This window comes from Clarias gariepinus, chromosome 8, assembly GCF_024256425.1.
Source record: "Clarias gariepinus isolate MV-2021 ecotype Netherlands chromosome 8, CGAR_prim_01v2, whole genome shotgun sequence".
Taxonomy (NCBI): Eukaryota; Metazoa; Chordata; class Actinopteri; order Siluriformes; family Clariidae; genus Clarias; species Clarias gariepinus.
Genome location: NC_071107.1, coordinates 29,175,962 through 29,202,974, shown reverse-complemented (window position 1 = coordinate 29,202,974; position 27,013 = coordinate 29,175,962). Strand labels below are relative to the sequence as shown.

The 27,013-nt window shown below is 37.5% G+C and overlaps 2 protein-coding genes across 3 annotated transcripts in view; one reads left to right on the top strand and one right to left on the bottom strand.

The window, feature by feature from the left end:
* Positions 1 to 446: 446 nt before the first annotated feature.
* On the bottom strand, positions 447 to 11,961 carry fbxo9 (F-box protein 9). Its single transcript, XM_053502183.1, has 13 exons — positions 11,746 to 11,961; positions 9,661 to 9,738; positions 8,714 to 8,836; positions 7,967 to 8,024; positions 7,713 to 7,797; positions 7,439 to 7,569; positions 7,226 to 7,340; positions 6,248 to 6,366; positions 5,362 to 5,452; positions 5,038 to 5,133; positions 2,932 to 3,025; positions 1,170 to 1,324; positions 447 to 1,027 (listed from the first exon to the last, which is right to left on the bottom strand). Exons 1-13 carry the CDS (start codon positions 11,746 to 11,748, stop codon positions 919 to 921), a joined length of 1,257 nt encoding a protein of 418 aa, XP_053358158.1. The 5' UTR covers positions 11,749 to 11,961; the 3' UTR covers positions 447 to 918.
* Positions 11,962 to 15,522: 3,561 nt separating this feature from the next.
* The window catches only part of arfgef3 (ARFGEF family member 3), a 32,420-nt gene continuing 20,929 nt past the window's right edge, over positions 15,523 to 27,013 (top strand). The window contains exons 1-13 of one of the 2 annotated variants that reach the window (XM_053501516.1): positions 15,523 to 15,915; positions 17,874 to 17,925; positions 18,668 to 18,749; positions 19,199 to 19,327; positions 21,121 to 21,189; positions 22,693 to 22,815; positions 23,808 to 23,853; positions 24,072 to 24,156; positions 24,395 to 24,499; positions 24,754 to 25,081; positions 25,294 to 25,406; positions 25,495 to 26,393; positions 26,802 to 26,968. In XM_053501516.1, coding sequence (XP_053357491.1) covers positions 15,831 to 15,915; positions 17,874 to 17,925; positions 18,668 to 18,749; positions 19,199 to 19,327; positions 21,121 to 21,189; positions 22,693 to 22,815; positions 23,808 to 23,853; positions 24,072 to 24,156; positions 24,395 to 24,499; positions 24,754 to 25,081; positions 25,294 to 25,406; positions 25,495 to 26,393; positions 26,802 to 26,968 — 2,283 coding nt within the window. In that variant the 5' untranslated portion in view covers positions 15,523 to 15,830. Of the gene's footprint in view, positions 15,916 to 17,873; positions 17,926 to 18,667; positions 18,750 to 19,195; positions 19,328 to 21,120; positions 21,190 to 22,692; positions 22,816 to 23,807; positions 23,854 to 24,071; positions 24,157 to 24,394; positions 24,500 to 24,753; positions 25,082 to 25,293; positions 25,407 to 25,494; positions 26,394 to 26,801; positions 26,969 to 27,013 lie in introns of both variants that reach the window. The other variant, XM_053501515.1, reaches the window with a different exon arrangement.

The window sequence follows — 27,013 nt, the reverse complement described above, 5'->3', positions numbered from 1 at the left end:
AGAGTTCCAATATTCTTTTCGGGGAGTTTTTCCCTGGCACCATTGCCCTTTGCTTGCTCATTAGGAACAAATTGATAATTTATATAAAAAAAAAGTTATGTAAATTGCGAAAATGACCATTGTAAAAAGCTCTAAAAAAATAAAAATTAATAAGAATTAAAATGATTACCATGATGTCCATGGTAACAAAGCAATTGATTTTTTCCTTCCCTTATGGCACAGCCATAAGGGAAGGAAAATTAAATGTGACTGAAACGTTGCACAAGTTTGTCAAAACAATGCTGTGCTGAATTCAAAGGTAAAGGTAGTCTAATAAAATATTAGTATGTACTGTTTTTTTTTGGCCAGGTAAATGTAAATAAGCAAAGCAAGCAAATAATTAAATGAATCTAAAAATGTAAACATTTTCTATTAAATATGAAATAAGCAAACAAACGAAAATCAGATTTCCTTGCAATAGTTTGCATTTATTGGTATGGATGAAAATGTACTGAAAACAAGGGGGGGATGGGGGCGGAGCAAGAAAACGACCTGTAGCATGTTTATTAGGTTGCTCCAGGCATTAGTAATCACACAAATCCACAAAAAACATCTAAATGAAAAGATTCAGCATTTGTGAAAAGGAAGGAGGAAACAGCTGCTCATAAACTTTTTAAAACTACTACTGTACATCTGCAGTTACAACAGTAAGCCAGTGATCAATTTAAACAGACAAACAGTAAACCTGGAAGGTAATGCTTTTCAAAGGTGCTATAAGGACTTCTAAGAAATCCCCATGTAACCCATTTTTTAAACATTCTTTAGCCTCATGCTTAAAGCGAGGAGGGGTGGGGGGATGTGGGGGGGGCCACACGTTTTTTGGAAGGTGCGTAAACAATTTTATATACTTGATGTTCTACATGCAGCGCTACTGTAGCCCTACAGGGGGCGTTCTGAAAATGCAGTGTAGCTCTTCACCCTGGCAAAATACAATGGTGTATACATTTTGTCGAGGTCGAATGCTGTGATGATCGTTTCTCCAGTTGATCTAGGAAAACAAATGTAAAAAAAAAAAAAGTAAAAAGTCAACGCAAAAGTTTGTGATGTACAAAAACAGCTATATGGTTGTATTATTCTAAAGTATAAGGTGGCTGAACCGTGACAAGTTTTAGGTAACAGCGGAGCTCTACCTGTATGTGATGTGGCAGGAGTGATGGATCCACACAAGCTTGTTGAAGCACTGGCGCCCCCCAGAGGGGAGCTGCAGCCCCACATGGAAAGAACGTTCTGACTCGGGCACAGGGTACCGCCGGCCGAACCGACTCCTTTGGTACTCGGGCACCTTCTACAACCACAAGACATCACTTTTATAATGCATTTCACAACTAAGATATATGATGGACATTAAATACAAAAACAATATCAAACAAATAAAGAACAGTTTTAAAGAACAGACCTTTAAACTATTCTTGATCACAGTTTCAGGTGATCAGAATGGCCGACAACATCCTGGCTTAGCAATAAATCGGAGTGTTTATGATGTTCATGATGATGTTTTAGTGTGCAGTATAGATGAGATCTTTATAGTCAAGTGGATTTAAGTACAAAAGACAACCTTAGAAACTAGAAGTAATTTCCCATGAAATGCAATGGATCACAAAAGACAGTTGGAATCAGACCACAGTTTTGGTCATAATTTGGATCAGCCAAAAATCTAAATGAATAAATAAATGCTTCTTATATATTACTTGTAGAACTTAAAGAACACTTTAAGGAATTTTTGCCATCATCTTAAATAAAAATAACATTCAAGAATCACATTTCAAAATCAGCCAAGATTATATGAAGCATCCTTTGGATTTTGCCATTTTTTCTGGTGATGTGGCACAGGCTATTTTTTTCAGTCCCTACTGTTCAAAGAAAGATGGTGTTGGCCTCCTTCCATTAAACCATAGTGAATGAAAAAATTAATTGGCATACTTGTTTATCATGGTAATTAAAAATGGATAATTTTAAAGTAACAAGGTTTATATCAGAGTGGACGTGTTTTCCGCATTTCACCAGGGATTCTATTTGTGTGATTTGGCAACCCTGGTAAGTGCAAAGCCTTTGCAGAAAAATAGCAAATACAAGTGATTAATGCAGACTGAGAGATTGAGTAAGTGAAAATATAATAATATAATATAATTTGTGCATGTGCTTATGAGCGGGACCAAATATAACATCACACAGCAGCCGTAAAAAAAATATATTACAAATTGTACTGAAAACAAATTGCACATTTTTTGTATAATATAGTGATGTGCACTATGGTGGTTAAATCTGGAATTAATTGGTGGTTCATGCACATGCCGAACCGTGCCGGGGAGGAAACGATATCGATCAAGCATCAACTATGATTACTAGACTTCCCTAACAATTGAAAACTTCTTTTGAATTTCATCTGGTCAGTAATTTTCAGCCTGAAAATGAAATTAATCTAACTTTCATCACTATTACCAAGTGTGAGATTTGACACTTTCACATTATTCGTATTCAACATAGTCCCCGCCCCATTAGACTCTTTCTTTTTTTTTCTTTGAGAACTTTAGAAGAATTGTAGAAGCATTACCATTACTTGTTAGCTGCGAGATGTGACATGATGTTGTAGCCCGATTTCATATTTTTGGATAGAATGTTTAATCTTTGTGAAACATTTCAGTTTATGTTTGTAACAGGTTCATTTCTGGTGAACTCAAAACATAAAAAAATTACCACAAAGAAAAGGTGCAACAACACCTAAAGCATTTGAAAAAAACTGCATCAGAACTCCTGGTGATAAACCGAGTTGAGACGATAACTGATTCTTCTTTTTGGATTATTTTTCACATCACATTAGCCGAGGCCAGTGTTAAAATGTGGAGCCAGTATCCAAAATATGTTGCCAAGGTTGACAAGTCTGCAGGCACTTACCTCATCTTTTCTCTTGGATACAACGACATAAACTTTGGTTTGATTGTCTGTGTCCTGGGATAGCCGGTAGTGGCCGATCATGATGGACTCCATTCTAAGCAAAACAGAAATCCACAAGCTGTTTTGGAAGCTGTTTCACGACATGATTGGAATGTATAGGCTAAAATGTTATCTTCAGTAGGAACTTTATTTGTTCCTGATTAAATTTACGGAGATGAATCTTTAGTTTTTGCTCTTATGAAAGTAAAGTATTAAAATATAAAATACAATTTTGCACAGTTTTGCAATGCCTCCTGGGTAAGCTCTGTTCTTGAGTTTGGCTATGATTACATTATCTCAAAGACATTTCACCAGCTACTGCTGACTTGATTCAACTTAGGTCTATAAATATTTGGACAAGGACACTTTTCCTAACATTGCACCTGTCCACCACCATAGTAGATTTAAAATGGCGCAATCAAGACGTGATTGAAGTGTGGATCTCCAGCTTTATTATGAAAGGTTTACCAAAAATCGAGCATTACCTGTTTTAGGAGGAGTTACAGTCATTTCTTTAAACAGTCCTTTCATTTTCACAGACTCAAAAGTAACAGGACAATATAAGTATAATTATAGGGAATATTTTTAATACTTGGATGCAAATCCTTCATCCTATCAATGACTGCCTGAAGTCCAAAAATCATGGGCATCGCCGAACGTGGATTTTCCTTTCTTCCTTGAAGATGCTTTGCCAGGCCTTTATTGCAGCTACCCATTCAATGCCGCTATTTTGAGGGTCCTTCTGATTTGGCCTTGTCTTTAGAAAGTAATAATCACGCTCAGCTGGGTTGAAGTCAGGTGACTGACTCAACCTTTTAAAAGCATTTCATTTCTGTCTTTTAAGAATCTCTTTTGTTGCTTTTTGCTGTACATTTTGGGTTATTATCCATCTGCACCATAAAGTGCCATTCTATCAGTTTTTCAACATTTGCCTAAATCTGTGCAGTCAAATGCAGCATAATACACTTCAAAATGTATCACTTCTTTATTTTCATCAGCAGTCACATTATCATTGCACATCTTCCACTGGCAGCCATTCCACTGCCTCCACCATGTTTGACAGGTTAGGTGGAAAGCTTTGGATCATGAGCCTTTCCTGTCCTTCTCCATATCCTTTTTCCATCATCCTTTTCCATATGCTTTTCCCATTATATGGACAAAATCTTGCATGCTCTGTTCAAATAATCATGTTTCCAAACCGAGAAGGGCTTTTTCTTGTGGCCTTTCTGTTTTTGCGAGTCACTAGTCCTACGGGAAAATTGACTGCATTTACAGTTATGAATCTCCTAATTATAGACCTTGGCAATTAGATGTTGTGAAGGGGTTTTTCCAAGGAAAGTGGCTGTTTTTTTCCAAGGTGAGGGGGTTTTACCAAGGAAAAATGATGCAATCATCCATTTTAGTAGTTTTCTTTAGCCCTCAAGGCCTTGTGTTGCTGATCTCTCCATTGCATCATTTCTTTTTTTTTTTAAAGAATTAGATAAATTATTGGACTGGAATAATGAGGACATAGGCCATAATTGAACATAAAACTGCAGCTCAATTTATTAATTAATCCAAATTAATCGAATTTATGTGAGCATGTGAATGCTTGATGCAATATTTTTCTTAAACGATTTGAATAAAAGATGAAAAGCTAAACTTTAATTATATCCTGAATGATTCATTTTAAATCCATTGTGGTGGTGTACAGACGCACTAATACTAAAACTGTCACCATCACTGTGTTAGTCACTGACTTGGCTCTCTACAGTTAACTCTAAAGTAAGGTTAACTCTTTCTTGTCCATACTTTGTCAATGTTAACAATTTCCTTGTGACTTTCATAAACATATCCCCATTTGTGAATTTTGTGCAGTTGTCAAACTGCACACACACCCAAAAAGAAGAGAGATGTACAGAATTTAAAGGAAAAATAAAAATATTAGCTATAAATGTAATGTAAATGTAAAGGGTTGAGTATAGGTATTTTTCATTTTGCTTTTCTGTTAATATTTACATGAATAAATTTAGCATCAAAACTGTGTTAAGCTCACGACCTTAACTAAAGTATTAATCGGCAAAACACCTCGTGTTCTTGCTGCGCAGTCGTGGAACTATGGCCAGGGGCTCCTCAGGAGTGGTCAACATCATTACTTGACCATCGGGGAAGAACCGTAGGTACCTGGAACATGGACATGGACATGGACATGAACACACACACACACACACACACACACACACACACACAAAGTTGCATGAGAATTTAAAAGACTTCATGTGTTATTGTGAAATTATAGTTCCCCAGCCGTACCTAATTAATCAGATGTGTATTAGATAAGTTTTGTGTTTTTACATTTGTGAACGTTAATGACAGGAAAACACTTCAACTTTCACTGTAGTTAATCTCTACCTGTAATAGTCCACCTGGTGCCATGCTCTGTAGAAGCCATCCAGCGACTCCTCTCCCTGACGGATGTATGATGTTTTACTGATATAAACACCTACAAATAAAGACCAGACAACCTAATCAATTCCTTCATTTAAACCTTGGAGAGGGACTGAAGAATCATTTTTGCACATTCTATGGACATTGTATCCACATTCATGCATATTTGCACACTCCCCGGACATTTCTATTTAAATACTATGTTAATCTCCACAACAGTTCTATATGCTCTATATTTGTACAGCAAAATGTTCTATGTTTTGCACAGCTATCTTTTATATATCTTTCATATTTTTTTATATTTTCTTATTTTCTATAGCAATATTTTCTGTAGCAAACGTTTTTCTATATTTTATTCCATAATTTATTTCTTATTGATAATCTTGCTGGGGGTTTTGTTTTTTAAGGTCACAGACAGTCGTGTAAGCACTTCACTGCATATCGTACTGTGTATGTGACAAATTAAATAAAATTTGAATTTGATGCAGTGATGTATCACCATACTGACTCGAAAATCGAATCCTACAGATGGCACAAGCTAAATTATTTACACATTGGCAGGGAGCACAACATTCTGTGTGATAGGAGTGAATTATATATCTAAAAAAAATCAAATAAAGATTATTAAAATTCAATGGTGATATTTTTAAAATCGTGATGCCAATAGAATTGCAATATAGTATTATGATAATGTTATATTAGCTGGTCCATGATGGTCCCAATATTTATGGTGGTGATTAATAATTTTTTTTTTTTTATGAATATCAAGTTTTCCTGATGTGTCTGCATCAATGCAGACCTACAGTAACTGCTCAAAAATATAAAATTAATAAACACACATACTATTTACCATCATAGCGAACACGTGGCCGCTCTAAGAACATGTCCCTCCAAGAGGTGAACGGCAGCAATTTGGTGCAGCTCCGGCCCCACACCCTCAAACAGGCTGAGCGCCAAATCTCAGGGTCTCTGTGTGGACACATCAACAGCAGATGATGAGTATTATCACAAGACGACATGCAAATTGCCTAGAAGATATATGGACAAAAGTTTTTACGGGCACCTGACCATCATACCCATCCATGGGCCATTCCCTGGAATTTTGCCACAAAGCTAAAAGTACGATTTTGGTGCAAAATTATGAATTGCCTTTACTGGAACTAAGGAACCAAGGGTTGGAATGGAAGAACTCAAGTGGCTTTCCCTGATCCCAACCCCTCTTAACACCCTTGGAATAAATTATAATGCTGACTGCACCTCAGGTGTCTTCACCTGAAATCAGTGCTCAATCTTTTCAACTGAATGAGCTTAAATGCTGCCAGCCACATGCCAAAACCTAGAGCAAATCCTTCCCAGAAGAGTGGTTATAGCTGAAAAATGGGATTGACTTCATGCCCAGGATTTTGGAATCGGATTTTAAAATGCACATGTGAGTGTGATGGTCAGCTGTAAGTGTAATTATCAAATCTAGTACCTGCAGTATCCATATGAACACAAAGTTCCCAGATTATTAGTTACCAGAATAGCAAAAGCTTACTCAAGATCAACCTTAGCCCTTAAAAAAAAATAACAGCTGAAACACAATGCAACAAAAGTTAATACTAAAAAGCTTTTATTTTATTTTTTCCAAGAAATAATGACAGTTTTTTTACACTGACCAGTGTTGTTCCATTCAGTTTTTAATGGCATGCCACAGATGATGGACAAGCTGGCAAGAGCTGTTGGGCACACTAATGCAACACTTTTGTGGCAAAAAGAACCTTGAGCTCAAAAAATTTCTTTCAGACATCATTCTTATTAGTGCAACAGAAAAAAATATGTCCTTCACCTTGCACAGATATAGAAACCCCTGCAGACGAGGGAAAGCTGCTCTAACGCCCGCATATCCAAATCCGAGCTCACCACCCAGCGGAAGATGTACATCAGCACCTCTAGTGGCAATGCTATGGGAACACGCCAGAAAAAAAAGGTAATCTTTAGCAAAAATATCATAATCAATGGCTTTCAAAAACCATCCCTGAGTGGAATTTTTTAATATTACCTGAAATATGCATCTGTGATGTCTCCACTTCGGGCTGACAAATTTTCTGGGAGGAATTCTCTACAGTCAGCTGCTGCTGGAAGTATGTAAGGAGATCATCGATCTCGCCATCATTTTCATTCTCCTCCAGACTGAACGGAGAAAGAGAGGACGTCAATGTTACACCTTATAATACGGTTCAGCCTGTAAAAGCTACACACAACATGCTGCATGCTCAACTTCTACTATATATAGGTTAAGAGCTAATATTTAGCCTTAACTAGCCCCCACCCACCGGTCTGGATCAGGAGATCTGCTGTAGTTGATCCTAAACTCGATGTCAGGAACAAGCTGCATAGCACTCTTGTAGTATTTGATGGCTGCAATGGAACAAAAAATTAGTTACACATCCAGAACACGGCAAGGGTAAGCACAATGGGTTGCAAGAACGGAAAAAGTATCAAAAACTGGGTGGTGAAATTAATTCATACAGTAAACAGTAAATAATTCAGTCCATTCTGAACAAATAAGAACAATTTTAAAAAGTACCTTCATAAACAGCTCCATTTTGCTCCTCCTCAACAGCCTTCAGGAACAGCTCTCGAGCCTGTCACAGAATTGAGTTACATTTGATGAAATGACTGATGATGGTTTTTTTGAGATTATAGATTATTTGGGATTCAAATTGGACAAGGCATGGGAAAGTGTAAAAAATTCATGGCCCAAGATCTTGGTTTTTGGTCCATCTTGTGTAAACCAAACCAAAGAAAAACATTTTTGCCAGATTTACAATATCATTATTAATAATAGAGAAGTAAGAAATCTACCATGCTGTTTGTAGTCACAGACAACTGATACACCCCCCACCCCCCCAATAGGGGTGTGTACTAAATGCGGAATAAAAATAAGCAATTCCCCCTGAACAATATGTTCTGATATAAAAGTACAGCATTCTGTACAATATTTAATTTGAAGATAATTAAGTAGAGCTTTACATTAGTTTATCTTCAAACTGGTAAGTTTTCACACACTCTGAAGCATGAGTAATATAGTAAAATTTTTCCAACCTTCTTATAGATTTACATAAATACCATATTTACTGCATAAACAATAAAACAAGTGATTTACACATGAATCTGTTCATATCTAGGGACATATACATATATAGCCTAATGGTGAAACCAGTTATAAAGGGAACTCATCTGAAAAAATAAGCCTTTTTTATTACTTTTATATCACTATTACTCATATGATTAATAATGAGTTATTGGGTCATAACATATCTATGCCACTTACTTTTTCCTCTCTGACCAACTCCTGTGTCTTTTTTAAATCAGCAGCTTTGGACAATCCAGTCTTAATTCCAGAGCCAGGACGCAGCTCTGACATCCACTGAGCCCTAAAAGCACTAAGCTCCAGCTGAAACAAACGTAAGCAGAGGAATAATACTGGGTCATAATGAGCAATCCCTTCCTATTAGGACAAAACTTAGTTTAGGCATAGGATGAAACACGATGCTGGTAAGTGCTGTTAGATATGAATATGCAATGCTCTAGGTTCCTTTTATCTTTTGTGCACGTCTGTTTGACTTCATTATGTTTAGCTCATGTTGCACTAAGATACTGACGTCATGGTAGTTATATATTGTAGCTGAGATATGAAAGTACTGTAGTATTTGGTAAGCACAAAAATATGAAACAATGTTACACTTCTTGATATAGGGATGGCAATAATGCATACTAAGTGTTTAGGAAGCACCCAAGTGAAGCTGTTGTGTAGGGAAATGGTATTCGAATTATAAATCTACAGTATAGCACTATTGTCAGAACCATCCTGTAACAGAACAGTGCTAAGTTTTGATGTTTATAACACAATGCAAAATGTACAGTCTCGTTTTATTTATAGAAATGGTGTTTCTATATGGTGCTCCTTTCCTGATACTTTTTTGGCATATTTGTGACACAAGATCATTAAACAAACTTTAATATTACACAAAAATAAAGTAAATACAAAATAAGGTTTTGGAGTGGCCTAGTCTAAGTCCAGACTTAAATCCGAATGAGATCCTTGAGCAGGCTGAATTATTAAAACTCTGCAAAGAAAAACATTGTCCTTCTAGTAGTCAGCTTTATACTTATGTCATATTATGTCTCACATGTAAGTAGCACTGGATTAACATCTGTCACCTGCATGAAGGTAAATTTCTAATTTCAAAGGAAAAATGTTGTTGTGCGATCACTAACCCTCAGATTAGAGTCCTCAGAATTTTCATCTTCCCCCTCTTCGACAGAACCAGCACTGGTATTTTGGTTGCTTTCAGCCTGGACAAAATAATCATATTAAAAATAAGACATGTTAAAGGCTTGGTTTTTGTGCAACATAATTGCCCTTTACAATGTAGCTGGACAAATACTAAGTTACTGCAAATGACTAACTTTGGCAGTTAAACATTGACAGATTTCAGGATCTTAGAATTCTCAGGGAAAACTAGTTCATAAAGACAGTACAGTATATGCTAGCAGTATTTTGCCCAGTAGGTACAGCCCCATCACTGGGTCTCTTAAAAGCCTATAAAATGGAAGACAAACAGGTAATAATAAATAAACACATCGAGGTACAATAAAGTTAATTTAACAGTTTAGTTCCCTCCCACTGAAATGTAATGGCATAAATAGATAAATAAATACCAAAAGAATTTAAACCAAAAACTATTGTGAGAGACATAATTATTATATTTACAGAGAGAAAAATATATGCTATCTAAGCATTTATAAATTGCTAAATAAAACTATTATAGGTCCATTATTTCTTTATGTAATTATTTACTATATTTTGAGCAACTGTAATGCACAGCTATGCCCAGAAATATGATAAACATATGGACTGACAGAATGTAATAGCTAAGTTAAAACAACACAAATACAGAGGAAGATAAAATATTAGTATTTTAGGTATTACAATAAAAACATCTAGACAAATATAAACAGTCAATATCTGTGTCATTTTTCAAAACAATTAATCGTTATAGAGTTTTAAATCTACCAATTATTAATTTTAATTATTAATTATAAGACTTGGTTACAAATAGTGCATACAGGTTTATCAAGAGCTCAAAAGAGGTTCCGTTTCTTTCTTAAAAAAAAAAAACCTCTTAGGACCTTGGACGATTCCAATTAAACATTCCTAAAGTCCCTGACAGAAAATAATCTCCAGGTCAAACATTGTGCTTGCTGTTCTCTGCTTGACAGACTACTTATACTGTTCAAAGGTCTTCAGTCTCTCCTTATTTATTTGTATTAAATTAAATCAATTAATTTGTAAAATTTGAAACAAATGTTTTACTATGACAGTCCACAAAGTGCTTAAAGATTTGTTTATGTAATAACCTCAGCAGCAACCACATTTCCCCCCTCACCTGATCATCTGTCATTATCTGCACCCAATTCTCACTGGTTCATGTCTTAAGTTCAAAGTTTTTTTTCTCAGTACAACTCTCCTGTTCACAACACTGAAGGTTAAATGAGCTGAGAAAGTAGGTTTGATTAACTAATAACTGATCCCCATTGTTTCCCAACAATCACTGATCACTTGTGCTTGTGAAATCATCAATCAAATCATTAATCATCAATGTTTGCCCCAAATGTATTTTTTATTCATTATAAACTTTTTTTCACAAGCAATAAAATCATTTTATTCCACTCCTCATCTTTTTCTTTATGTCTATTTATTTTAATAGCAATAATAATACCCTTAAGAAATGATAATATTAAATGTGACAGGAACTGTGTTATACAGTTTTATTTACATTTTATTGATTATATGCAAATTACCCCGTGACGTCAGTTAGCGACATCTAGCAACCTTTTTGAGAGTGTGCGTAAGCTTGTTGACTTTGCCATAAATAGCGCTCACAGCACTTCCGGGAAGCCATGACAACACTGCCAAGTCTTTAAGTTAAAGGTACACCGTGTCGAGTTGCTGTTTAACTAATTTAGCTTTTAGCCAGAAATACACTGTATAAGTTGACGAGCTGAGGATTAAACTTGTTCTGCGTGTAAACAAACTAATCGGCTTAAAGCCACACAAGCAGCATAAACGTAACACCTTCTACAGTTCTTTCTCCCACTCGTATTCCGGATAAACATGATGATTGGTTACTTATACCCCGCCCCTGTGTTCTAAACGCTGATTGGACAAGTCGGTAGGCGGGACTTGCCGGAAGGCGGGTGGGGGGAAAAGTGACGTTACACGTCATACAAGTTGCATTAGCCGAAGTACAAAGCTAATTAGCTAACTGGCTTAATTAAAGTGTGATCAGACATATTTACCATTTTGGCGCTTTTTTGATGCTTTGTCGTGACGCGTGAAACCGTTCAGTAGCGATGTTGTTTACAGATCACGGTCGGAGAAACGGACGACGCAGCGAGCAAATTTGCGAGCACGCCACACGGCAGCCATCACGCCTAGCGTCGAGCAGAAGTGCAGCAGGAACAAGGTCGCCCTCACTTCAGTTGCACACAGCATAGGCATGTGAAGCCAGCCTCGAGGAAGTGTTTCTTATCGCTCAAACACACAAAAAGTCTTTATAATAATCAACGTTTCACAGAGTCCTACTACCACCACCACTAATAATAATAATAGAAACACAACAATCAAGGGAGCACGTTGTCCTGGTTTTAATAATAACGAATATAAATAAATGTTGTATAAATTAATAACAGTTCAAAATATATATGCTGCCTATTTATTAATAAAATGAATCTGAAAGTGGTGTCTAATGATTACGATAAATGAATTGAATGAGGTCTTCAGGTCTTCTTCCACCTACTGTCTTAGAAGTTTGGAAGGAAACCCACAGACACAGGGAGAACACAAACTCACCCACATATTTAACCCAAGCTGAGAACTGAACCTGGAACTCTAGGGGCTTTAATTAATCAATAATTATTTATTTATTTTTTATAAATATAGATTTTGTAAAGTTTTTCTAAAGTTACGTAGTAGGAGAGGCGAGTTGCTCGGTCTGTCCGCTGTGCTTCGGTAAGCTTCTCTGGCACCAGGAGAGACTCAGTCAAACACACACACACGTTGTCTGTCAGAAAGGTCTCTGTTTATTAACAGCAAAAGATGGGGTTTATATATGTTTGACCAAACGCCTGTGCCATAGACATATGTTACTACAAAGAACATGAACCATTGTAAATGTGTAAATGTAAATGGTGAGATCCTGAGGAATCAAAGGAGAGGAAGATAGAGAGGTGTCCGTCCAGAGACAGATCACAAGATGTTGGCTTGAGTTAGGGGGAGAGGGGGAAGGAGACAGAGGGGGAGAGATAGAGGGGAAGAGAGACATAAAGAGAGTATGGGAAGGTGAGCGTGGGAGCGTTCACACCTTAAGGAGCAGATGCAAGAGGAGACAGGAAGATAGCAACAGGAAAGATTTAACACGTTAATATCAGATCTATGAGGAAGAGAGCAAGAGAGTAGAAATAACTCCTTTAGATATAAAGGATATTCTAACATAGGATATAAATAATTCTAACAGATTTATAAAAATCTATGATAAACTGTCTCATTATGATTGTTCCTAGTTAACTAGGAAAACTAAGACTTACCTCTGCTGAGGGATGCCAACCTCAGAAAGTACCAGCACCACAGATTTACTACTGTACATCATGTGAAGCATGTGAAAATGCTTTGATTTTGATCACAATGCAACTTCAACCATTGTTTAACTGACCACACTTCTTTCAAGAAGTTCACCACTTAGTCATGTCACCATGAAAAAATCAACAGACTAATTTTACCTACCATGAGACTTTCAAAGCAGTGTAAATTGCATTGTGCAGTGCTGACTTTGTTTGTAGCCCAAAATGCTCAGCAACATAATTTTTTTACCTGATCTTTTCTTTTAGCCGGGACCAGTATGGCCTTTTCGTCATCAAGGCATTTACACTCATATAACTGCTACTACCAAGAAGTTTTTTGCAACATTTTGTGTAAATCAAGGCTGTTCAAATCTAGCCTTGGAGGGCTAGTGTCCATCACGTCTTTTAGGTAGATATTTTTCCACTCAGACACAGCTGATTGAATTAAATTCCTAACTGGCAGTTAATTACCAGGTTTAGTAAATGTTTTTAAGTGTTCTTGAATTACATGCTGTGCTGGAGACTGGCCCTGCAGGACGATTCAAACAGCCCTCAATGTTGTAGGTTAAAAACTTCATTAAATCAGCAGTTTCAGAAATACTCAACAGCTATGTCACAAAGTCATTGACAACACATTGTTTCCAACTTTTAATGTTTAAAGTGAACATTAACTAATGATATTGTCCTTTATTTGCATAATTTAACACCTCGTGCTGCTGCCAAATTATTACATAACTAACCCATTGAATAATTGTGGTCCTATTATAGTGGTGGCTTGCAAAGGTGAAAAGCAATGAATTACATTGAAAACAGATGCCAGTGATGCAGAACCAGCTGAAAGTGAAATGCCAACAAATTCTTATAAAGCAAACCCCTGGTCATATTTAAGCGACCACATTGATTTCAAGCACAACAAAGGGAACAGATTTATTATGCAAGGGTGTTCCATTTCCACCCCCGCTGTTAAAAAAAGTAACTCAGTAACTTTTACCCTGAGTAAATTTTTAATAAGCTACTTTTTACTTTTACTTGAGTAGATTTTTATAACGGTAACTTTATAAATCACTAAAGTCACAATACTTTTACTTAAGTACAAAATTTTATTACTCTTTTCACCTCTGGTTGCCACTGTTTGGTCCCTGGGCAAGACCGATAAACCTTTGCACCATATAATCCAAGAGTGGCATGCAGTGCCAGTCCAAAGCCCGATTGGAAAAATGGGTTGGTTACGACAGGAAGGTACTGAGCCCCTTTGGTGACATGGGGTAAAAATATTGTGTAGCCATGACTTAATATGGTATGAGAACAAAATAGTATAAGGCATGGCTACAAGATGCTATGTTGTGACCATGACTTAAAACCGCATAATAATAAGATCATTCAAGTCCCAGATGTGACAGGATGATTGTTGTTTTGGAGTTATGCTATGCGTCTAAGTCAGTAAATAAAGGTAATCATACATCTACTGTATACTAACAGTTATGAATAAAATTGATTCAAATTTAGGCATAGGCTACAACAGGCAAAATGCTATGAGGTGGCCACAACACAGGATCTTGTGGCCATGCATTATACTATTTTGTTCCCATGACTTAGTAAGTCATGGCCACAACATAGTATCTTGTACCCATGCCTTACTAAGTCGTGGCCTTAGATATTTTTTGTTTTTCCCCAATGTCATACCAGAGAGGCTCTGTAGTATGGGCATCTGTCATAAAACCTCATCCAGTCAAATCTCACCGTCTATAGCACTTTATCCTGCATACAGGGTCACGGTGGTATGGATGCTGGAGGCTTTCCCTGGGGACTTGGGGCACAAGGTGGTGCCAATCCATCAAAGGGCACACACTACTACTTTTAAATAATAAATTAACCTAATCTGTATGTCTTTGGGCTGTGGGAGAAAACCGGAGTACCCGGAGGAAACCCACAAAGCATGGGGAGAACTCCATGCAAACTCCCTGCACACAGACCCAAAGTGGAAATCGAAAGCAGGCCCAGGAGGTGCAAGGTGACAGTGCTAATCACTACGCCGCTGTGCCACCTTTGTGACAGATCTTGCTTATCATATGATCCGATGCAGCAACCCTTAGAATAAAAAAAAAAAAAAAAAGTAAATATATTATTATTATTATTATTATTATTATTAAAAAATATATAAAAATAATTTATTATATCACTATAAACTAGTATCAGCCTGGGTTTGTTCTGGATTTAATGTATAAATGTGAACAGGTAATCATTACTAAAGACATGTATGACAGCAACAGGAATTTTATGATTATTTAAACGTTAAGCAAAATTTTAACAACATGGACTATTTTTAAGCACTTATCCCTTCACCCCCTACACAAACACACACACACACACACTGGTAGACAGAGTGTAAGCGCTGCGTGAGCCGCTGTGTTGTGTTTTTGGAATCCGAACGCAGTCAGTTCCCGACTGGAGAAGGAGGCGGCCGCATCTCTGGCCGGGGAAGCTGTTTACTTACATAATTGTTATTATTTTTTAAACCTTATTCACAAATAATCAAACACTAGGATATACTATAAGAAAACAAGACGCGCGTTTGAACTGTAACGGACGCAGAAAGCAGCGTTGCTCCGGGTTTAGTGGACTGACGCCTGCTCGTTTGTCTAGCGTGAATCATCCTTAGCCTAGCTAACGTTACAGCCGGGATGCCTCGCATTAAGCTGCAGGCCTAGAACATTCTGCGTTCTTTTCATCTTTTAGTCTCGGGACAACCACATTTCCGTCTCGTAATGGAGGAAATTTTCCGAAAGCTTCAAAAAGACGCTTCTGGGAGCAAATATAAGGCGATTCGTGATGGTTGCGCCGTGGCGTGTGGTGAGTGTTCCACCTGTCAGCAGCCTCCAGCGCTCCGCTGTGCGTCTCCACAACCACCGGTTTACTCGCAGTTATTTACATTACTGCGTGTCACTGTATAACAGCATGCGTGTCCAATGTACAGCTACATTTCTTTTAGATCCGTGAAAGCTCTAAGTAAATGTAATACAAGCTTGACTGCTGGATTAATTTGTATGTTAGAATAGACGAGAATAGTAAGCTTTTTACTACATGCTACAGTACTGCTTTAACAACAACAGCTGTATTTATGTGAGTCCTGTACTAAATAGTACAGGCTGTACAACTATTTTATCATACTATACTATATAGTATAGTTGTATTTATGTGATTCATGTACTAAATAGTACAGGCTGTAGAACTATTTTATCATACTATACTATATAGTACAGCTGTATTTATGTGAGTCCTGTACTAAATAGTACAGGCTGTACAACTATTTTATCATACTATACTATATAGTACAGCTGTATTTATGTGAGTCCTGTACTAAATAGTACAGGCTGTAGAACTATTTTATCATACTATACTATATAGTACAGCTGTATTTATGTGAGTCCTGTACTAAATAGTACAGGCTGTACAACTATTTAATCATACTATACTATATAGTACAGCTGTATTTATGCGAGTCCTGTACTAAATAGTACAGGCTGTACAACTATTTTATCATACTATACTATATAGTACAGCTGTATTTATGTGAGTCCTGTACTAAATAGTACAGTCTGTAGAACTATTTTATCATACTATACTATATAGTATAGTTGTATTTATGTGATTCATGTACTAAATAGTACAGGCTGTAGAACTATTTTATCATACTATACTATATAGTACAGCTGTATTTATGCGAGTCCTGTACTAAATAGTACAGGCTGTAGAACTATTTTATCATACTATACTATATAGTACAGCTGTATTTATGCGAGTCCTGTACTAAATAGTACAGGCTGTACAACTATTTTATCATACTATACTATATAGTACAGTTGCATATATGTGATTCCTGTACTAGAGTATATAGCACAGGCATTTATGTGATTCCTGTACTACATAGTACAGGCTATAGTACTGTCATACAATATAATATAGTACAGTAGTTGTTATGTAGTTCCTGTGCTGTTTCATACAAAGAAAGGCTCTGATTTGCATCACATTGCTATATCAATACCAGCTGGGTTGCATCTATATTTAATATTAATCTCCAAACCTACTTATAAAGTGCACTTTTACAATCCTCATCAGGCAAATAAATAAGCAGAGAACATCTTAATAACTGCATAACTAATATATACAGGAAACAGGTCACCTGCCTTATCGTGCTTTGTTTAAAACCCTCAAGTAAGGATAACTAAATGCTAAAAAGTAATTCAGACTAGAAGTGTGTAAAAGCTGATTCATGCTCCACACTCATAAAAGCTGAATTATTAGTGTTGAATCTATGATAGAGACTTCACAAAGATCATTTTGCAAATAAGAAAAATTGGACTAAACAATAAGCATATTGCGTATACAGGAATGAGTATTAGAGGTGTTTCTATCTGTAAATCAGTTTCATCCTAGAAAAAAGGAAAAAGCAAAGCACATTATGAACCCTTAATGTGAATCTTCTAATATTTCATGTTTCAAGATCTGCTTTTAAAAGAAATATACTGCCTTAGAAATGTGCTGAAACATGTGCTGAAAAAGGCATGAAACATCGTATGATGACCGTAATATTATTTTGTCACTGTACCTTGTTTTTGTTACTTTGTGTACTATGTGGTTACTGAACAATCTTTCCAGGAATTATGCACCAGTCCCTCATTGATGTGTTAATAACATACTGCGGCATATACAACAAAATAAGACTAATGCGATTAGGCTGGGCTAAAGGTATTTTCTAAACGTTTGCATAATACAGTTTTTGGTTTTGTTTTTTTCTCTGCTTGTAACAGAAACTCTGGAGGCTCAGAACGGATCAGTTAAGACACCAGCATTTAAGGTCAGGTAAGCAGCGTCTTGGATTTCATTCCTGCTGCCTCAGTGAACGCTCAGGCTGAGTATTATGCTGCCATCTATTTGTTCTCAGCTCCATCCACCGGACATAGCAGCGTCGGCATATACTGTATGTTTGTTGTAAACGTGCACCATGACACCTGACTAATGAGGTTTTTCTCCTTTAGGCTTGTTACTGAAATTACGTAGTGGCCTTGCAGGCTTGGAATAAATTTTTGTCAATTTGACAAATTTGGTGTAAAAAAGCCACTGATTGCAAAGTTGAAGGAAACCCATGAACCCTGGAGCTGTAATGATGTGATCGTGCCACCATTAAAATTGCTTATCGGTTATTCAGTTTGACTTTTTTGGGGTACGTCTTTCTGGTTCAACAAGGTTCCAAGCAGCTCAAAATAAACCGTAACTATTTTAAACACCATTGAGGAACGTGGTCTTATTATTTTCGTACAATAATAGATGTTGTAAGTTGAGGTCAACCTGCTCTTAGACACAAGCTGTAAGAAAATACACACAGTATGTTGGTCAGATTTTCTGTCAATGGTCTGAAACTACCTGAGGTCTCAATGCTCCACAAAAAAGCATATTAATAACAATATTGTTATTATTCACTTAAAATTATCTTTTTTATTTTTTATTTTTTTTGCTTTTTGATTTGCATGCTTAAAACCAAGTGCTTAGTGAGATGGGACCCGGGTTTGGAAATGCTTTAATGCCTGTGACTCTATGATTTTAGGGACAGATGCCTCCTACCACTTAAGCTTGCACTTGAGTCCAAAAACCCAAAGCTGGCACAGACAGCTCTCACAGGAATGCAGGTAAGGTCGTTTTTCTTTTTTCAGAAAAATACAAACCTGGTACAGTTTGCAGTTTAACAGTTACTATTCTATTTAATGTTAATTAGAAAAAGTTTTAAAGTTAAAACTGTAAAAATAAGAGCCAAAAAAGTTCTTCAGTAAGCATAAAAATTGCAAAAGGTCTGCAGGTTGAGGTTTTCAACAAGTCCTTTTCTGACAATTTTGTAATTAAATAATTTATACATTTATGTATTGCATTGCTTAAAATTATACTTTGGATTGTGCAATATTCATAATATTCTAGGTATAATAGGATAGATGTGATGAGCTGATTTATTTGTTAGTACTGTATTTTTAGCTTGTAAGAGGTGGCAGAACATTTAGGACAAAAGTGTAATTTAAAGTAAAGGATGTCTAGAGAACATTCTGTTTAAAAACCTCACTATCCCAACATGATGCTGTGACAGAAGATCCTGTGCGAGGATCGCTTTGTCACTGTGGAACCAGAAGTGCCAGACAAGCAGCTGTTAAATCAAATGCTGGATGCCGTCAGCGTGACTCCCATGCTTCATGAAGATCTACAGGTGGAGGTTATGAAGGTCAGTTCATATATTTATAGTAGGTCTTTATTACATTCTAGCGTACACAAATATACAAAAATTGTAAAATGTAGTTTTTCCATCATCTCGTGTCTAATGGAACACAAGACATTGGAATGCATCTTATTTTGGTTCTGTGGGAACTGCAAGACAAAAGTTAGACAAAGCAAAGAAAATTTCAACATATTATGACTGTATTTGTTGCCTGGTTTTATCTGAAGAATAAGCCATTCGGGCACTATTGACATTTTAGCTATCTCTAAGACAGCATTTACAGTTCAACAAAAGCCACACTTCAAGGTTACTACAATACTACAATATGCAGGATCACATTATCAGGCAATGAGAAAGTGGATATTTGGGAGATATTTCCCCATTTTCTCCATAAATTGGTCATCCTCTGTGTCGCATGGCACTAAGATGTAAAACGCTATCGATCCTCTTCTAAATACATAATCTCACAGATGCCCAGTCAGGGAGGGAGTATATCTTTTTTACACAGACAACACAGCCAATTTTGTACTTTGACCTTGCTAGGGGAGCTCAGAAGGTGGACTTTTGAATAACATCCAAACACAGAGAGAATCTTGTTGTTATGTAAGCTGAAGTTACATTTCTTTTATTAGGTTTTATCTGACCCTTTCCCAGTAAGCAAATTAATGATACGAGTCACCAATCATTTGTATAATCCCACATGTTAATCATAACTTTAGTATTATACTTTTAAAAATGGGTAGTTTTATACTAAAATATACGTGGGTGAGTCAAAAATGATCTGCACTGCGGTTGTGTTAAAACTGTTGGCCATTTTGTAAACTTTGTATTAAACTTAGTGTTAAAGAATCCTCACTGTGGGCCTGATGGCTTGCAACCCTAAACATTTTTGTGCTAATTGGCCGAGCTCTCTCATAGGGGAGGGATGAGAGCGGATAGCGCTGTCCTCCGAGTGTGTTACCCCGCCCCCAACAGTGCATGAGTGAGCAGTTTGAAAATATGCGGTCGGCTGGCATCACGTGGTTCGGAGGAAACACGCGATAGTCTTTGGACATCCCGACTGAGTGTTAGTAATAGCCTTAATGTGGGTGCCCCCTAGTGACGGGGGAGGAATTGGATACATCTAAATTAGGGAGAAAATCTGGGAAAAAGCAAGGATATTGTATCAAGAGATAATGTCTTTACATGTATACATGTGCAACCTCACACATGCACTGCTCCATCTTGGTATACGCAGGGATCAAATCTTTCTGGTTTATATTTATTCTTGAAGATAATTGACAAGCAGATAGAGCTTATAAGGCAAAGTGCATCTGTGACCTTGTATTAGAACTGTAATTTATATGAAATACTACACAAAAAATATCACAATAAAATCAGTTACAGTATTTCTTAATAATCGAGAGTTTATAGTCAGTAAATGTATCAAAATTCTTAATTTTTTTTTAAATCTTAAACATGCTGCATGTTTCTAAATTGTTATTATAAACATTTTGCTCAGTAGAAGCAGATTTTCTTTCATTTTGAATTTCGTTAATTGGAATTACGGTACAGATTTAGGCATAGCCTACTGCAGACTAATTTATGCAGCTCCATGTGAGGTGTTAACGTCAGAATGTGCTGTTTTCCATCTAGCATGCATAATCAATTCAGTGTCTCTGTGCAGTCTCTGCTCTGTTACTGGGTGCTATTCTCTGTCTCAATGTGACACTGTAGAACTTGTGGGATGATGAAACTTGGCCATGTTTTTTATTTCTGTTTCACTTTAAATTTATCTCATGTGTGTTTCGTTGTTACAGGTCTTGCTCTGTATCACATACTCCTCCAGCTTCGAGTTCAATGGAAAAAACATCTTGAGGATTGCCGAGGTTAGAATCAAATCTAATTTATTTTTTACATATGATCTAATCAGGAAAAGGACAGCTAGAGCATTAGTTGGTAAAGTCATGCATAATACATACACAGATATGCATTGAATCTACAATATCCTCCTGTAATTTCCCGTCTGTTGATAGACCTGTGCTTGAAGCATCCATTCATCATATCATTCTCACACACCTAAAAGGACGCTGGCATCAGCAGGACTCAAATAGGCGTCCTCTCACTGTCTTTCTCAGTTGCTCTCTCCCATCTGTCCCTCTTTCTGTCCCTGACGTGTTAATATGACTCAGTGTCTAGCCAGACAAGAACCCATGAAGTACGCAGCCTTGACTAACATCTCCTCCCCTCTCTTTTTTTGTATTTTCCATGACAGTATTCACCCTGAATGATTTTTTTAAAGTCCTTAACATTTTTGCCATTCTGTCACCACGGTGACCGAACATCCTGCTTTGAGACAAGATGTAAAACAGCTTGGGGATGTCTGTAGTTCATTAATGTCTTTCTTATGATGTCAAGCGATGCAAACAGGACCATGAGAAATTTTCCATTTTAGATTTTCTGTGCTGCTGTAACAGATGGCATGCATCCATTACCCTTTGTTTAGTCAATTAATGGTCAGCCTAAAAGTCAAATGACTCACCTTCACAAATGTTTAGTGTTAATAATTTAATAAGGGTTGAGGAACTTAACATTTTAGAACTGGTTGGGTTCAAATCCCCTGAGAAGCTGTTGGTGCATTAAACACAATATAATGCTGATATGGTTGTTTATTTGGAGTTACTGTTTAAAGATCCAGTGTAGCACAGTGATGATTGATGTACTGTAGCTTGGTCAGTACATTTTAGATGACATTTTATATTACCTCAATTAGCGTTTAAATGTCTAAAGCATATTGCTTGTGGGGTTTTGTATGTGCAAACAGAAAGGAGATGTTTTATATTGTGCGTGAATAAATTGGAAGAAAATGCACTAACATCTGGAAACCTGAATGATCTAGCTTATGGGGTAGCTTATGATATTATTATTAGTAGTATTATGATTATTATTATTTATTTTTTTTCATTTTGCATGTGACATACTCAAGTGCAACAGTGTTTAGAACTGTGTCCCACAATAAAATATTGCCCCCCAAATACCAAATTTATGCTTCTCCCACCCAATATTTGGGGCACGGTTGGCTTGGTGGTTTAGGGTTTGGACTACTGATCAAGAGGTCCCTGGTTTAACCCTGATCCCACCGGGCTGCCACTGTTGGACCCTTTAGCAGGTCCTTCACCCCAAGTGCTTAGATATAATCAAGAGCTGAGCTGGCAAACAAACCCCCTTAAGGAACTGCCACAGAAACGATAGTGGGTAGATCTCCAGGGTGGGTAGCAACCATCATTCCCTTTTATGTTTCAGCACCCATTAGTCACTTAGTCAATGCCTGGATTTGGTTGTGGTTTATAATAAATAGTGTGTTTGTGTTTGCGCTTGTGTGTGGTCTGCAGGTGTGTATCCTGACATATATATCAAGTTGTCATCAACGCAGCATCAACACAGCAGTAAGGGCCACACTTAGTCAAATACTTGGAGATCTTGCACTTCAACTAGACCACAGACAGGACAGCTCGGTGAGTTAAGTCATCTATGAACACAGATACAACCATGCACATACAAACACACACTGCTCCATTAGGAAAGAATGAACATTGTCAAAATTTGATCAGTGTGTTCTTGCTGCATTTGCATGTGATACAGAGCAAATTCTGGCCTTTATACATACAGCTTTACCATCCTGACTTTTGTAATAAGATTTGGCAAATATTTTGGTCTTGATAAACTTTGAGTAATTTAAGTTGATTAGATATTCAGCTTTGCAGTATTGTACAAATAATGGTCAGTTGGACAATAATTCTGCGTATTTGGAGAACAAGTTTCATTTGTCGTTTTGTCAAAGGTGATCTTAAATTTCTGTTTGTCAACAAGACATGCAAAATGTACCAGATAGAACTGGCATCATATCTAAGAATTTATTTATTTATATGTATGTATTTATTACAGTAATAATTTAAACTATTCAGTTACATATTGTGAGTCTGTTGTGTTGCAATTTAAGGAATGGCAGAGTGATCTCAATTTTGTTTTTAAATTTTTCAATTTATATTTGTTTGCATTGCATTACACAGATTGCCATAACTCTATAGCTCCAAAATATTCACACATTGACAGGCAGCACAGCAGGTTTTAGAGTTGTACCAAAATCTGGAGAAAAAAAATCTACTCTGGATATTTATAAAATCGTGATACTTATAGAATCGCAAAGCAAATTGAATTGGCACCTAGGTATCGTGCTAATCTCACCCTGGTGATTCCAATCATAAAATCGAGTTAAGTATTTGTTGAGAAGTTTTTTTACAACCTTACTGTGTTGAAAGCCATGACCTATGATGAAGCCACATCCAGATTAAGCATGGTTTAATCGTTTGTGGAAAAAAAAAAGTTATTATTTTCTTTGCTTTGTTTTTTTTTCCCAGTTCTCTAATCAGAATACTGTTATAGAAGTGAATAGTAATATTAAAAATAAACTAGCTGTTTTTTGACATTCTTTGTTTGGTGTTCATAGGGTGCAGATGAACAGGAGCGTACAGTGCCTACAAGCAAACGCAAAGGTACATTTTATTTATGATTGACCAGTAAATTATCCAGTTATCTAGTAAATTAGAATTCTGTAAGGTGCAATGACCCTAATTTATCAGTAAGTTATTTATGGACTAATCATTTGCATAAAAATGATTAAAATATAGTATAAGGTTGAGCGACATAAGTGAGCAGTGAGATCTGTTTTTTATTTGAGCAGTAATGCAGGATGCGTTTGTGTGTCTGTTAGACTTTTCTCCCACAACAGCAGCTCTGTATGAAGATGTGGTGACTGTTCTAACTATATTCTGTGAAAAACTGGAGTCTGTTTCAAGGTAAGTGTCTGGCCCTGCTGTCAAAACTAAAAAAATGTTAAACCTAATCTATATCAGTTTTTTTTCCAGCAATACTGTTACCCTGCCCAAGTGTAATGATCGTTAATGAAATGCGATTGGTGTTAACTGCCACGCTCTGACAGCTGTTTGCCTGTAGGCATTGTTATCATCCTCTCTGTCTCTGTTTCTCCTGTGGGTGATCTGTTATGGTGCTGCCATTTTGTTTTTTCTTCAACAGTGAGAACCAACTGTTGCAACTGCTGTATCTGGAGTGCATCTTAGCCATGCTCAGTAGCTGCCCTCCGACAATGCACCTGAACCGCAGCTTCACCGATCTTGTCTGGTAACATTTCTAGTATATAATAAGCTCCATAAATGGTATTCGTGTGATTGCGTGTATCATAATGTAGAAAATCGCTTGTTTGTTCTCACAAAACAACAAAAATAAAACTAATTGCTTTATTTTTACGTTACCCAGTAATTACCTTTACTCAATAATTTTATCCCAACATGCTTATGGTAGGTGTATCTGATTAATTGTTCAGTAAGTGTAGGTGTATTTGATAACATGGCCTCTTAATATGTTCCACGATACAGGAAGCAGCTGTGCCCAGTTCTAGTGGTGATCACAGGCAACCCTGTGAATGACAAGACCATCACCTCTGCTCATGGAGCTTCATCACAGGAAGTGGATGCTGCACTAGGTTCAGGGGTTAGTGATCAGGGCCGGGGTTCTGGCTGTTCCTCCAGTGCCCCTGCCATGATCGGACCAGTGATCCGTACTATTTGCTACATCGCAGCTGAGCTTGTGCGATTGGTGAACTGTGTGGAATCCATGAAACCTGTTCTGCAGTCCCTCTACCACCGCATCCTGCTTTACCCACCTCCACAGCACAGACTGGAGGCCATTAAGATCATGAAAGAGGTGGGTTTTAAATTTACCTTTATTAACTTTGCTGTTATATTAATAAGACAAATTAGTGTTTTGTATTACCAATGCAAAAATGAGAGAGTAAACATGCTCATTATTTGTACATGAGCATGATTAATAACCCTGTTAGAAGAACTCATGTTTTGTGTAGTTAAAATGTATCCAGTTAATAAAGCTTATTTACTTTTTTTGTGGTCTGCTGCTAGATCCTCGGTAGCCCGCAGCGCTTGTTTGACCTGGCAGGCCCATGCGTGATTGAGCCTGAGACCAGAAAGAGGTCTTTCTCAAAGAGGAAATCATATCTTGACCTTCTTAAGTTGTAAGTGTCAGGGTCATATCAAAACATAAAGGAGCGTGAGCATTAGATATTGTGGCGTATTAGACATGATTGTGTTCTGCTTTTGCAGGGTGATGGATGGCATGACAGAAGCTTGCATAAAAGGTGGCATTGAGGCTTGCTATTCCTCTGTTTCATGTGCTTGTGCGCTACTGGCGGCCCTTGACGAGCTTAGCCAGGGACGTGGCCTGCATATGGACCAGGCACAACTTTTGCTGCGGCGGTTGGACGACTTAAAAGAAGGGGCAGAATTGTTGAGGGAATCAGTGGAACTCAACGAAGCTGACTTCCGTTGGCAGCGCCATGTGCTGTCCTCTGAAAACCCCACCTGGGAGACTCCCATTCCTGAACGCAGCCCTGACATCAGCATCAGTGTCACCACTGACACAGGCCAGGTTACTCTGGAGGGGCATCTGGCTCAAACCACCCCAGAAGACTGCACTAATAATGCTCGATTACCCTCGCCTTCCTCCTGTGGAGGTGCTGCTGGGGAAAGTGGTGCCCCGCCAGATGTGGTGCAGCGCAGCCATGCCCTGGCCTATCCAGACCTTACCAACTTTCTGTCAGTGGAGTCTCGCATGCGCTCACATGGCTCACGCTATAGTGAGAGCAATTTCAGTATGGATGAGCAAGAGCTTTCTCGCACAGAGTTCGACTCATGCGATCAGTTCTCCACGGCTGCTGAGAAGGACTCGGGGCGCTCGGATGTTTCAGATGTTGGTTCAGATAATGGCTCATTGGCTGATGATGAACAGACATTGCGCCATGCCCCTGCCCATCGTCCGCTGCGCACTGGTGAACTTTCGCTGAAGCTGCTGAAGAACCAGGAAGCAGACCAGAAGAGTGCCCGCCATTTTGTTCAGTCTCTGGTGAGGTTGTTGCCACGCCTTCTGGCTCATCACACCCCTACTGATGTGGATGTTGAACTACAAAACTTCTCCTCAACCTTCTGCTCAGGTCTGCAAGTAGGTACGTTAACAAAAAGCATTTTAATGGATTGTTTTAATTTTTTTCAAAAACAGGTGTGGTTAAGAAGAGGCAATCTTTTCCAAAACATTAATGCTTTGAATGTATTTGTGATGGGTTCATGGTTTAAGGTCATTCACTGTGTACAGCCCCCCTTAAGTAGTAAAGGTTAGTTCAAAAATGCTTGCTCCATGCCTCAACAGTGCCAAGCCTGCATGATCGTCTGAGATTTCAACTCCTAGACTTCTGGTCATGGATCAATAATCACTTAAAGTCAGAATTTATTTCATTAGATTTATTTAGCTTTAAGCATAGTCTTTACTAAGTGAACATAACAGAATCAAATGTGCATTTATAAGAGGGAGGAATGGAATTCTGGACCCAACACCTTGCATTTCTGTTCCCCTTTAGGTGGGATCCACTCTGCTGGCTTTGAGGGCAATGAAAATCTGAGCTGCCAGGCTCTAATGAATGCAGATGGATTGTATTTGGTGTCCTACTACGCCTTGCATCTTAACCTCAAACTGAGTAACTGTGGTTACTACCAGAGGAAACCCTCTTCTCCTATTGTCACTCTGGTATGAACGAACATCTCTTCTTCGCTTATGGTGGCTTCTAAATAT

Coding starts and splice junctions, on each gene's coding strand:
- fbxo9 (XM_053502183.1), bottom strand. Junction 8,025..8,713: donor AGTTGGTCAGAGAGGAAAAA/GTAAGTGGCATA, acceptor ATTCTGTGACAG/GCTCGAGAGCTGTTCCTGAA. Junction 3,026..5,037: donor CTGCGCAGCAAGAACACGAG/GTGTTTTGCCGA, acceptor TGTTTTGCTTAG/AATGGAGTCCATCATGATCG.